The sequence below is a fragment of the Balaenoptera physalus genome, assembly GCF_965194825.1.
Source record: "Balaenoptera physalus genome assembly, chromosome: 15".
NCBI lineage: Eukaryota > Metazoa > Chordata > Mammalia > Artiodactyla > Balaenopteridae > Balaenoptera > Balaenoptera physalus.
In genome coordinates, this window is record NC_138894.1 from 12,600,651 (window position 1) to 12,615,272 (window position 14,622).

Consider the following 14,622-nt stretch of genomic DNA (forward strand, 5'->3'; position numbering starts at 1 on the left):
AGTAAACATAGCCTTAACTATATGATCCAGCAATCACACTCCTTAGTACTTAGCCAAATGAACTGAAAACTTACGTCCACACAAAAACTGTACAGGAATGTTTACGGCAGCTTTATTCATCATTGCCAAAACTTGGAAGCAACCAAGATACCCTTCAATAGGTGAATGGATAAATAAACTATAGTACCTTCCCACAATGGAATACTCCTCAGAGATGAAAAAGAAAGAGCTATCAAGTCATGAAAAGACATGGAGGAAACTTAAATGCATATTGCTAAGCAAAAGAAGCCCATCTGAAAAGTCTATATGCTGTAATGATTACAACTATGCGGAGACGGCGGTAAGAGATTAGTGGTTGCTAGGGTTTCAGGTAGAGGGAGGAAGGGATGAATAGATGAAGCACAGGGGTTTAGGGCACTGAAACTGTTCTGTATGATACTGTAATGACAGATGCATGTCATTACACATCTGTCAAACCCCACAGAATGTACAACACAAAGAATGAATCCTAATGTAAACTATGAACTGTAGTTAATAATAATGTAGCAATATTGGCTCATCAACTTTAACAAATGTACCACACCGATGCAAGATGTTAATAATAGGGGAATCTGTGTGTGTATGTGTGTGTGTCTGTGTGTGTGTGTGTGTGTGTGTGTGTGTGTGTGGAAAGTACATTATGAGAAGTCTTGCTCCCATTGTTATCCACATCTACCCTGTTTCCCCTCCCACTAACAATTAACCATTTTTATTAGTTTTGAGTACCCTTCAAGTGTTCTCTGGAAATACTATCAAATATGAATATATATTATCTTGCCCCTTTTTAAGAAATAAAAAGCAGCATATAACACTAGTCTGCCCTTTCACTTAGCAGCATGTTCTGGAGATCATTCCCTAGCTGCACAGTGAGCTGTAGCTTACTGTAGAGATGTCCCATAATTTATTTAAGCAGTCCCCTTAGATGCCTATGTTGTTTCCAATCTGTTGCTTTTACACACACCTCACTTTGAATGTATCCAAGTGTATCTGCAGGAAATCCTTAAAAGTGGATGTCTGGGTCTAAAAGTACATGCATTTGAAATTTTGGTGGATATTGCCAAATTGCCCTTTATAAGTTATAGTCCCACAGCAATCAAAATCCTACAGTCATGGCTTAACAAAATGTTCTCATCTTAATACTACAGATAAAACTTTTTAACGGAAGTGGGGGAGGGGGAGGAGGGGGAGGGGTGAGGGTGGTGCCAGCAGGAATAAACATCAACTTCCCACAGAGAAAAAAAGAGTTTGAAGTTTTATTACCCATATGGTTCTTACCCAGTTGAAATTCAGTCTTGGGCTTGATGGCTGGAAGTTTACATTGCCATTCATAAGTATTTGGATAGGAACTCACTGGTTTAGAAAGTCCGGATAAAAGTTTGACAATCAACTCATCATCCCAGGGATTCTCAACAGTGAAGTCTTAAAGGAACAAAAAAGAAAAGGAATTCAGTATCCAACACTTTTACCAAATAAATCATAGACAAAGCAAGTGGAGACATTCATTAAATAAGCTTTCAAAAGCCTTATCTTTAAAGAGCATTGATTCAAATAATAAAGAACCATTTTCAAAAGTCAAAATGGGTACTTCTGCACAGTTCATTATCTGTCATTTTATTTTTTTTTTATTTTTTAATTTTTTTAAGTGGTAGGTTTCTGCTTTTAAGATTTATTTATTTATTTTTATTGATTGATTGATTGGTTGCTATGTTGGGTCTTCGTTTCTGTGCTAGGGCTTTCTCTAGTTGCGGCAAGCGGGGGCCACTCTTCATTGCGGTGCGCGGGCCTCTCACTATAGTGGCCTCTTTTGTTGCGAAGCACAGGCTCCAGACGCGCAGGCTCAGTAGTTGTGGCTCACGGGCCTAGTTGCTCCGTGGCATGTGGGATCTTCCCAGACCAGGGCTTGAACCCGTGTCCCCTGCATTAGCAGGCAGGTTCTCAACCACTGCACCACCAGGGAAGCCCTATCTGTCATTTTAGATCTACAAATTTAAATCAATATTCAGCTGGGACAAAGGAAATTAACACCAAGGGCATCTATTCTAGATTTTGCCTTTAACACAATTATGGGTACATGTCTTAAAGGCAAACTTGGAGATTAGTTACTTCTAACATGATCATATATATATTCTTTAAATTGCTTTCCACTTCTATTTATAAAACACGCTGCCTTTTAACACATACTACCTACGTGCAATTTGTCTGTATGAGATATAATTTGGGTCCACAAAGACACAAAGAGAAACCGTTTCTAAAGGGAAGAAAAAAGTTCCTGCCCAATTTAGAATGCTATAAAAAATTCTATTAGTGGCAGTTATCAAAGACTAATCCAACATGACTGATATTTACTAGTGCTAAGCAGATGCGGGACACTGTTCTGAGCCCTTGATGTTTAGTAACTCACTTGGTCCTAACAGTAAGACCCTAAAGTAGGTACTGCCAACCCCTCCACTTTATGGGAAACAGGGCCACAGAGAATTGAAATAATCTTGGCCAAGATCACAAGACAGCCTAAGAGGGGGAGCTAGGATTAGAATCTAGCTAGTCCATCTCCAGAGTCTGTGCTCTTGTCCACTGTTAAGATTGTTTCTGTGTAACCTTGGGGTGGGGGCGGGGTCCTTTAACCCTGAGCCTGTTTACTTTTCTGTAAAATGGGGATAACAGTATTAGATTAAACGCCTGGCATAATGGGCCCTCCAATTCCAGTTCTCTTTTCCAACAGTAGTTGATACCTTTTAAAATTAAAACAAATTAATTAGCCCTTCAAGTATGTTACTGTTGTATGCACGGTGATACAGCATGCAAGTTTGTCTGAACTTGCGTTCTACTCAACGGCATTCAAGGCCCTGCTCCTTGAGCTTTTTTCATGGAACAGCTTTTAACAGGCTATTGTCCTTATTCAGGGAACAATTAAGAATGAGCATCTGTTCATACCTGGAGTGTCGATATTCCCAAGCAAGCCAGTCTGCATTGGTTCTGCCTGGAACCTGGCATTGGCGTCTGCTGGATCCTCTGCAGGGGCAAAGTCAGGGTCTGTGAGTTTACAGGACTTGAGGCCCCGCTCTGCCTCGCTGGTCAGCACAGCTGCAGCAGGTTGGCTCAGACGGAGCAAGGATGCTGAAGAGACATCTGTGGGGAACGCTGGTTCTGGGCTTTTCTCTTCAATTGGACTGGATGTGTTAAAGGGACAAGATAAACACACATGATTACAAGCTTTATTGGGTTTGAACACAAAAAAATCCCACAAAACAGTTTCCTTTTCATTCTAGGAATGAGATTTCAAAACTGCTTCACAAAGAGTTTATTACAGCATTTTCTTCATACAAATATATGCAGATACACAGCTCGTACAGTATGAATAGAAATAAAATAAACGTGATTATATATTAAATAGGTGAGGTGACACATGGGATATTCTTTAGTAGGAGATGTTGGTAGGAAAGGGTTTATTTTCTCAAGTTGTCTTCTAAGCATCACTACTGTAATAGACTGAATATTTTATTCCAAAAATGGCTTCTTTTATAACACTGAAACAAACAGAAAATGTCAGCCGTAGTCCAACAACCTAACACCAGTACATTTCCACACACACACACACAGTCGATCCTCCTTCCTCAAGGAGTCCATACCTGTGAATTCACCTACATGCAAATATTTATTTGTTACCGCAAACAACACTCATGGTGCTTTTGCTGTCATCTCAGGACGTGCAGAACAACGAAAAATTTGAGTCACTCAACATTTATGTTCCTAGGTGAGGTCGAGCAAGGTGACGCTCTGCCTTCTCCTTTCGGCTCATACTGTAAACGTTGTCCTTTCACAGTGTAGTTAGCGATGTGGGGTGTTTCTTTTTCTTGCATTTTTGTGCTTTTAGTTGGTGATTTAGCTGTTTAACTGTTCCCCAAGTGTAGTGCTCAAGTGCTGTCAAGCGTTCCTAAGTGCAAGAAGGCTGTGACGTGTCTTGTGGAGAAAATATGTGTTGGATAAGTTTCGTTCAGGCATGGGTTACAGTGCTGTTGGCCATGAGTTCAATGTTAATGAATCAATAGTATATATTAAATAAGTGTCTCTTTTTTAATATAAATTTATTTATTTTATTTATTTATTTTCGGCTGTGTTGGGTCTTCGTTGCTGCACATGGGCTTTCTCTAGTTGCGGTGAGCGGGGGCTACTCTTCACTGCAGTGCGCGGGCTTCTCATTGCGGTGGCTTCTCCTGTTGTGGAGCCCAGGCTCTAGGTGCGCGGACTTTAGTAGTTGTGGCACGCGAGCTCAGTAGTTGTGGCTCGTGGGCTCTAGAGCGCAGGTTCAGTAGTTGTGGCGCACAGGCTTAGTTGCTCCGTGGCATGTGGGATCTTCCCAGACCAGGGCTCGAACCCGTGTCCCCTGCATTGGCAGGCAGATTCTTAACCACTGTGCCACCAGGGAAGCCCTAAATAAGTGTCTTTAAACAAAGTGCTGTGACCAGAGGCTTGTAGAATCCTAACTGTGTATTTCCCCTAGAAGCAATGGATCAGTATTTGCTAATTCAGTGTTTGCAGTGATTTTATAGAAAAGAACCAATGCAAATAACAAGTTTGGACTGTACATACGTCTCCACACTCATATTCTCTCCGCACCTTTAGATCCACATATCTACAAACAGATGCAAGAGTATATATTTTTATACAAATGAATTCACGCAACTTCATGTTGCATTTTTTACCTTTTGACACAGGCGTTTTTCCTACCATGAATTTTTAAAAAAATAAACTAATTTTGGAATTTAGATTTAAAGAAATGTCACAGAGATAAAAGAGAATTCCCATATGCTCCTCACCAATTTCCTCTAATGTTACCACCTCACATTAAAGTGGCTCTCTTGTCAAAACCAATAAACCAACCTTTGTCAGATTACTACTGACTAACCTCCAGACCTCGTTTGGATCTCGCCAGGTTCTCCACAAGGCCCCGTGTTTGCTCCAGGATCCAATCGTGGACACCATGCTGCATTAGTTGTCAGCCTCCTTACTCTCTTCTCCTCTCTCACACTTTCTTAGTCTTTCCTAGTTTCCTAAGACCTTGTCGGTTTTGAGGAGTACTGGCCAGCTATTTTGTAGACTGTCCCTCAATTTGGGGTTCTCTTGTTTTCCTCCTGACTAGACTGTGAGTATTGGTTTGGGGAGAATATCAGAGAGGTGACGCGCCCTTCTCCTCCCGTGACATCACCATGTGTCATCACGGGTGACGTTAGCCTGATTATTTGGGAAAGGTGGTGTCTGCTGGGTTTCTCCACAGTTCTACTGTGGATTTTAATGCTGTACACCATTTAATCCAGTGGATGTGTGATGAAGTGTAACAATTCCCTTGTTCTTAGATATTGAACATATTTCCAATATTTTATATTAAAACAAAACAGATGTGTTTCCAAACCCATGTACATTGCTACTAGCAACATGAGTGCCCAAATTACTGTGGGTGCATAAACGATGAATAAAATCCTTTTCCCTTCTCCACAAAACTGTGAATTTTGGTTAACTTTCTAGCTCTTCCCCTTCTCCACTGAAAACTGAAAAGGTAAGGTATCACTGTCATCAATGCTTATGATAAAAAATAGCTGTATCTAGACTGGGAGAATTATGAACATGTGCCGGGAATCCATAGATTCAGGCTTCAGGTGTAATGATTCTCGTAATGGGCCTGTCCCTGGGGGGGACTCTGGAAACTAAATCTATGGAGTGTTGCAAGAGCCACTGACTCCCTGGGAATAAGGTTTCGAAGCTAAGGAAGCCTCTGTCCCTGGGTGTCTCCCCACATGAGTCTTGTTTCCTTGCAGCTTAACTGTCACATGCAGTCAAAGACAATAGTTTCTTGGACAGTATTACCCTGCTGGCAACAGTGATTTCTGTCCTATATACACCTAAATTAATCTTATGCCAAGTGTGGTTTATGGTAGTCTTATGGGTCAAAAGTTTAGCTGCACAAAGGAAGATTCCTGGTGGGCAGTAATAGACTATGCCCACTGAGTAAAATTTTAAATTAAAAGGCAAAACCTACTTAATTTGCATTAATTTTATTTCTAGTGAGTTAACCCTTTTCTACATGTTTATTCATTAATTTTTCTTTTGTAAGTTCTGCTCATGTCCTTTATCCAATCATTTATTTACTGGGGTCTTAGTTCAAGAAGAGGTTTTTGATAATAAGAAGCAGTACAGCACAGTGGTGAGAGAGAGGATTCTGAAATCAGAGATAGGGGTTCAAATCCCAGGGCTGCAAAGCAGAAGCCGTATGGCTTCAGGTCCTTTATTTAGTCCTCTGGATCTGGTTTCCTCATCTGTAATGCTGGAAAAGAATAGTTCCTACAACTAAAGTTATTATAAGGGTTAGTTAAAGGGTGCAGTACATGATAAGCGTTAAGTGCTGTGCAGGAATATAATAAATACTCAAAAGATTGTAGCTACTTTTAGTGTCTATTACATTCACCAGACTATTCAAATATGGCAGAATTTTACTTCTGCAAAGCATTAGTGTATGTATGGTAAGTCTGTATTTTGCATCAGAACCTAAGAGGCTTAAACATTCTATCTTCCTCCTCTTAAAAGAAAGTTATTAGGACTTCCCTGGTGGTGCAGTGGTTAAGAATCCGCCTGCCAATGCAGGGGACACGCGTTTGATCCCTGGTCTGGGAAGATCTCACATGCCGTGGAGCAGCTAAGCCCGAGCGCCACAACTACTGAAGCCCCCTCGCCCTAGAGCCCGTGCACCACAACTACTGAGCCCACGTGCTGCAACTACTGGAGCCCGTGTGCTCCAACTACTGAAGCCCATGCACTTAGAGCCTGTGCTCCGCAACAAGAGAAGCCACCACGATGAGAAGCCCATGCACCGCAATGAAGAGTAGCCCCTGCTCGTCACAACTAGAGAAAGCCTGCGCGCAGCAACGAAGACCCAACGCAGCCAAAAAGAAGAAAAAAAAAGAAAGTTATTGATTTTCTCAATTATAATGGGTATACAGAAGCAATTCGTTGTTTGCTCAGTTCTGCAATAGTCTTTATATGTCACAGTCTTTGGCTGGCAAGAGCATCTGCAGTTCTGCTCCCCAAATCAGTGGAAGTCAGTCACAGGAACAGTTTCCCCAGGGATTCTCTGCTACCCCAGCTGCTTCTCTCACTGCCCTGGTGTACCAAATGTCATTGTATTTATATGTACAGAGAGTACCTTCTGACTTAAAGCTCTGAGTTGATAAAAACTCTGGCAGCCCTTAAAGAAGGGCTGGAATGAGGTATTCCATTACAGCTTAAGAAGCAAGCTAGGGGCTTCCCTGGTAGCGCAGTGGTTGAGAATCTGCCTGCCAATGCAGGGGACACGGGTTTGAGCCCTGGTCTGGGAAGATCCCACATGCCACGGAGCGACCAGGCCCGTGAGCCACAATTATTGAGCCTGCGCATCTGGAGCCTGTGCTCCGCAACAAGAGAGGCTGCGATAGTGAGAGGCCCGCGCACCGCGATGAAGAGTGGCCCCCACTTGCCGCAACTAGAGAAAGCCCTCGCACAGAAATGAAGACCCAACACAGCCATAAATAAATAAACAAATAAATAAATAAAATTAAAAAAAAGAAAAGCAAGCTAGAATGAAAAGGGAGAGAGACAGGACCACATGCACCCACACAATACCTGAACTTTCTCTCTTTCAAGGGTTCCATCTTGTTTCTTTCACAAGAATCCAAAGTCACATGGGTGTACTGTTCTGCTACCACATTTTCTGAAATATACAGAAAAGTAGAGATGGACATTATACACACACATATGATTTTATATGGTTATAAAGTCCAGGATTCCTTTTTACACTGACTTTCATTATAATTTCAAAACAGTATTCCATGGTAAAATGTACTAGGTTTAAAAAATGGGGAAAAAAAATCACTTTAAAAAATTCTACTGTTATATGTGAGCGTTTCAACCTTACACATCTAATCCATACAATCCTTCAAGAGAAAAGAGTCCAGAGAGCAGCAGGTCCGCCGTGGGAGGATGACCAGACCACGGGAAGTTACGGGTGGCAGTGCGCACACCCTGTCTGAGGAGAAGCCGATGCCAAGGCCATGGAGAATAAAAGGCTGAAACGCTTGTGGAGGGCAGAGATTTTGGCGTCTTTCAGTCTAACTTGCCTTATTTAGTCAGCATTTAGTTGACTGAACTGACTCAGAGTGTTACACCAGAAAGTAACCTGGCAATACTTACTATCACTCCCTTTAATTAAAAAAAGAAATCTATCTATGGAGAGACAACCTAGATAGGGCAGAAATACAGAGCATACTTCCACCAAGTGATACTAATACAATATAGAGCCAACTATTACACTAGATTAAATTTTATCAGATACTGCTTCACTGAACAGGTGCTAACACTTTTTAGTACTAGAACATTAGCTTCCATTTATACAATCAAAGGGGCAAGTACACTAAGAAAGGTCAATATTGACTTTATGAAAGACTCTTGACTGTTAAACAGATTAAGTTTTCCAAATTGAAAAGGCTTTAAATTTTTAGAATTAAAGTAGCAAGTCTGTGATAGCACTTGGCAATTGTCCAAGTTTCAACGAAATCCTCCTTTAAAATTCAGGAAAGAAATATATTTGGTTAGTACAGTAAGAAAAAATGTTTACTCCTTAGTTAAAAACTTTTAGGCCTATAGGCTCAGACTTCACATTACAATAAGCTTTCATCCAGGGGAATGAAATTCTTTTGCAGTTCTTTCACTATTGCTTCAGTGAAAACTGCTATTAAAAAAAAAAAAATGCCAGCAGTGATAGCGTTTGGCTAGTAAATTAGCAGAAAAGGGTAAAGCAGTCCCAGATCTCATAGTACAGGCACACTTCAGAGATATTGTGGGTTTGTATCCAGACCACTGCAATAAAACGAATATCACAATAAAGCGAGTCACACGAATTTTTTGGTTTCCCAGTGCATATAGAAGTTATGTTTACACTGTCTTAAGTGTGCAATAGCATTATGTCTAAAAAAACAATGTGCATACCTCAATTAAAAAACAGTTAATTGCTAAAAAATGCGAATCATCATCTGAGTCTTTAGGGAGTCGTAATCTTTTTGCTGGTGGAGGGTCTTGCCTCGATGTTGGTGGCTGCTGACTGATCAGGCTGGTGGCTACCGAAGGTTGGGGTCGCCGTGGCAGTTTCTTAAAATAAGACAACAGTGAAGTTTGCCGCATCGATTGACTCTTCCTTTCATGAACGATTTCTCTGTAGCATGCAATGCTGTTTGACAGCATTTTACCCACGGTAGAACTTCTTTCAAAATTGGAGTCAATCCTCTCAAACTCTGCCGCTGCTTTATCAACTCAGTTTGTGTAGTATTTTATATCCTTTGTTGTCATTTCAACAATCTTCACATAAAGCAACTATACTCCAATAAAAACTACTAAAAAATAAAAAAATAAAAAATAAAACAAAACAAAAAAAATAATCTTCACAGCATCTGCACCAGGAATAGATTCCATCTCAGGAAACCACTTTCTTTGCTCATCCATGAGAAGCAACTCCTCGTCCATTAACTTTTTATCATGAAATTGCAGCAATTCAGTCACACCTTCTGGCTCCATTTCTAATTCTAGTTCTCTTGCTATTTCCACCACATCTGCAGTTACTTCCTCCACTGAAGTCTTGAACCCCTCAAAGTCATCCATGAGGGTTGGGATCAACTTCTTCCGAACTCCTGATAATGTTGATATTCTGACCTCTTCCTATGAATCAGAAATGTTTTTAATGGCATCTAGAATGGTGAATCCTTTCCAGAAGGTTTTCAATTGACTGCCCAGATTCATCAGAGGAATCACAGTCTATGGCAGCTATAGCCTTATGAAATGTATTTCCTTTTTTTTAAAAAATTAATTTATTTAGGCTACATCAGGTCTTCGTTGTGGCAGGCAGGATCTTTGTCACGGCGTATGGGCATCTCTCTAGTTGAGGCGCGTGGGCTTGGTTGCCCCACAGCACGTGGGATCTTAGTTCCCTGACCAGGGATCAAACCTGCGTCCCCTGCATTAGAAGGCAGATTCTTTACCACTGGACCACCAGGAAAGTCCCTGAAATGTATTTCTTAAATAATAAGACTTGAAAGTCTAAATTACTCCTTGATCCATGGGCTGCAGAATGGATGTTGTGTTAGCAGGCATGGAAATAATCTCATTGTACATCACCATCGGAGCTCTTGGATGACAAGGTCCGTTGTCAATGAGCAGTACTATTTTGGAAGGAATCTTCTGAGCAGTATGTCTTAACAGTGGACTTAAAATATTCAGTAAACCACGCTGTAAACAGATTTGCTGTCATCTGGTTTTGCTGTTCCATTTATAGAGAACAGCCAGAAAAGATTAAGCATAATTCTTAAAGGCCCTAGGACTTTTGGAATGGTAAACAAGCATTGGCTTCAACTTAAAATCATCAGCTGCGTTAGCCCTAACAAGAAAGTCAGCCTGTCCTTTGAAGCTTTAAAGCCAGACCTTGACTTCTCCTCTCTGGCTATGAAAGTCCTAGATGGCAACTTCTTCCAATAGAAGGCTGTTTCATCTACTTTGAAAACCTGTTGTTTAGTATAACCACCTTTATTAATGATCTTAGCTAGATCTTCTGGATAACTTGCTGCAGTTTCTGCATCAGCACTTGCTGCTTCACCTTGCACTTTTATGTTCTAGAGATGCCTTGTTTCCTTAAACCTCATGAACCAACCTCTGCTACCTTCAAACGTTTCCTCTGCAGCTTCCTCACCTCTCAGCCTTCATAGAACTGAAGAGAGTTAGGGCCTCGCTCTGGATTAGGCTTTGGCTTCAGGGGATGTTGTGGCTGGTTTGATCTTCTATCCAGGTCACTCAAACTTTCTCCATATCAGCAATAAGGCTGTTTTGCTTTCTTATCATTTATATGTTCACTGGAGTAGCACGTTTAATTTCCTTCAAGAACTTTTCCTTTGCATCCACATGGTGAAAGAGGCCTACCTTTTGGCCTAACTGGACTTTCGACATGCCTTCCTCACTAAGCTTAATCATTTCTAGCTTTGGATTTGAAGTGAGAGATGTGCAACTCTTCCTTTCACTTGAACACTTAGAGGCCATTGTAGGGTTATTAACTGGTCTAAATTTCAATATTGTTGTGTCTCAGGGAAGAGAGAGGCCCGAGGAGAGTGAGGAAGACAGGGAACGACCAGCGGGTGGAGCAGTCAAGGAACACACACAACGACCACTGATTAAGTTCACCATCTTCTGTGGGTGAGGTTCGTGGCACCCCAAAACAGTTACAACAGTAACATCAAAGACCACTGACAGCAGATCACCATAACAAATATAACAGTAAGGAAAAGTTTGAAATATTGCGAGAATTACCAAAATGTGACTCAGACACAAAGTGAGTAAATGCTGCTGGAAAAATGGCGCCAATAGGCTGCTTGACACAGGGCTGCCACACACCTTCAATTTGTAAAAAAAAATCCAGTATCTGCGAAGGGCAATAAAGTGCAATAAAACAAGGTATGCCTGTATTTATTTTGCAGGATGGTATTTAATAGGTAATAATTATCTGTATTCAATAACTGTGTCATTCATTAAGCTTCAGTTCATATGTATAAAGATCTTTGATATGAGAATGTTATGTTTGGGGAAAATGAGGACCATCTGTGAGTTTTATCAGATCACTAAAAAATTTTTAAATATGATTTTCTGAGTATAGTACTTGGCTACATCTCTAAAGTAATAAAATTTGTAGATACATATCAAGGATTAAAATTTGCTGTTTGTTACTCTTATCAAATTAGAAAATAAAATGTTCATATTTTTAACATTCAAGTCTGTCTGTAGTGGCTATTTTGTTTGTTGTAAAACATGAAATAAAGCTATATCCCACACAAATGGGTTGGACTTTGTATCTTTGCCTTTAAATGCTTCTACAGATTTTTCTCCCGTTCTACCTATAATCTAAGTTATTAAACTTTTAAAATGCACATAGACTTTAGAAAGACATTATGCCAAAACCAAAAACCATATATGTAATAATACAGTGAATGGATTTTAAGTTTCCTCTTTATGATTTTCAAATTTTCCATTTAGAATTTTCAAGAAGAAAACTATAATAGTAAAAGAACTGAAGTTGGCAGAAGACACTAAGATAGTGTAAGGCACACCTTTATCTTCTAGAGGGTGCACTGAATCCACCGGAAGTCTGTGGAAGGGCGTAGATGCCAGCTGTGCAGCAGACGTAAAGTCTCCCGGGCTCTTGGGACTGGGCGCCAGGGTTTTGTTGCAGCGGACACCCCACACGGTTGAATCATCCAAAAACTCGTCAGTGTGAGGTACTTCCTACAACGAAAGATGAACGGAAAAAAAGCAGCAATCTCCTTGTTTCATAGATGTAATTTAACACATTAATACTTTTTAAGATTCAAAAAAATGAGGAATTTTAATTTTTTCGAAGAAATGGATGTAACCCCTGACTAACACAGAGCCAAGGACATCGTGGGTCTGTTCTTTTCCCCAGAACTGGGACACTTCATCTTTAGCACACTCCAGTGGAGTTATATCACATGCAAGAGTCACGTTTTGTTTACCGATTTTTACTTTTTTTTAAAAAAGGTTTATCATTCATTTATTTTATTATTTATTTTTGGCTGCATCAGGTCTTAGTTGCGGCAACGGGATCTTCATTGTGGCACGCGGGCTTCTCTCTAGTTGTGGCATGAGGGTTTTCTCTTCTCTAGTTGTGGTACGCAGGCTCCAGGGCGCGTACGCTCTGTAGTTTGCGGCACGCAGGCTGTCTAGTTGAGGCGCGCAAGCTCAGCAGTTGTGGCGTGTGGGCTTAGCTGCCCCGCGGCATGTGGGATCTTAGTTTCCTGACTAGGGATCGAACCCGTGTCCCCTGCATTGTAAGGCAGATTCTTTATCACTGGACCACCAGGCAAGTCCCTACTTTTCTTTTCTTTTTTTAATTTGAAAAGTCTAGATTTACAGAGGAATTACAAAGATAATACATAGTTCCCATATAGCCTGTATCAAACTTCTTAGGTCTAGGAAAAATACATATGCCCCCAGTGGTTCCTCCTGTCTAAAGGGAAGGCTCTTAGAGGGCAAGGATCATATCAAACTCATTTTTCAGTTTCTATATCTATCTTAATGTGTGGTGCATAATAGATTTGCAAATAATTATAGAATAATGTTCTATAAAACTTAATTTTCACATAATATTTTATTTTTTCAGCACAGTTTTTAAAATACACCATCTCATTTGACTGGCACAAGCATTTGGTAAAATTAAAAGAAAAGGGTTGCGGGACCCATTTCATGGATGAAGCAGAGATTTACTTACATTTGGTTTTGAAGGGAACCTCCACATCGAGCGTTCTCCAAAGGTCCTGGCTCCTGTGGGCTTATTTTTAGGCTGTGGTAATCTAAGGAGAGATTTGCAAAATTACAAACAGCAAAATATGTTAAGGAAATAAATTCTACCACTTAAGTTAGAGTGTTAAAAACATTCTCCCCTTATCCTATTTAGTTAATATTTATACACATATTTCTTACTTTTACAGCAAAACTGAGTGCAGGTTGAATTAACTTGACTATGTATATAAAAGTAGATCTACAGTTACTTAAGAGAGGGTGGAAAATACAGAACTCTCTATTGCACTGAGTTTTAAGTTTTAAGGACAAAAAAAGAGTTAGGGCCGTGGCCAACAGAATGGCATGGATGCCATACGTTTTATTTCTTATTCCCAGTGCTTGGTCTAGCTACAGAACATGAATCTCTTCTATACCATGATACCTTTAGTTCACACCTCTCTTTCACGGTTTAAATTATTAATGGTGAAACTTCCTGGTGCTACCCTACTCTACCCTGATGGGGCTCAGCCTTAAAACAAATGTTCTCTGCAGTGTGATCCAACATAAGCCACTTCCTTTTCTACTTTATCAATCCTGCAAATATATACAGAGCATGTATGGATACCTGTACTGGTGAATTCATTTACAGCTAATACAATTTCAAATCTATAGGATCCCTTGGTTCTCTGATGATTTATAACCATATGGTTTCCTTTTGTAACAAATACTTTTGTTATGGAAGGACTACTTTCTTGTAACCCCCCAGAACTCTGCAGATCTGGAAAAGAACTTCAGCAACAATCTCCCGGTCATGTGGTCAAAAGGCTCATCTGTGGCAGAGCTGGGGCTGGGGCCCAGACCATTTGAGCGGCAGGTCCTGTTCTCTCACCAGCTCACCACCCTGGACTCCTGGAGGGATCTCCGCACTGTCCCTGTCACTATGGCAACATGCATCTCCCCCAGTGTTATCTTAACCAGATATTTCTTTACCCATAATTTTCTTTGTTTCCATCTTCGAACACGGGAAAAGCAGTTGACAGAGAAGAGATAATCTTATTGACTCCCCAAGCCCCAGAAGATGTTGCATTTTCTGCAAGGGTAAAAAATTGCAGTTAATTATTATAATAGGACAAAAACACTATCCTTTAGGTGCAACTTCAACTACAAATAAGAAAATGGAATAAGAGCTTACAGAAAACAACTGATGTCAGTTTTTGAAATACTAGGCAATGA

General features: G+C 40.4%; 1 protein-coding gene across 1 annotated transcript in view; it reads right to left on the reverse strand.

The window, feature by feature from the left end:
* BUB1 (BUB1 mitotic checkpoint serine/threonine kinase) overlaps positions 1 to 14,622 on the reverse strand; it is a 37,475-nt gene that overhangs the window by 4,521 nt on the left and 18,332 nt on the right. Inside the window, 6 exon segments of the mRNA XM_082426200.1 lie at positions 1,159 to 1,458; positions 2,971 to 3,206; positions 7,687 to 7,774; positions 12,201 to 12,375; positions 13,379 to 13,460; positions 14,380 to 14,479. Of these exon segments, the coding sequence (XP_082282326.1) occupies positions 1,159 to 1,458; positions 2,971 to 3,206; positions 7,687 to 7,774; positions 12,201 to 12,375; positions 13,379 to 13,460; positions 14,380 to 14,479 (981 nt within the window).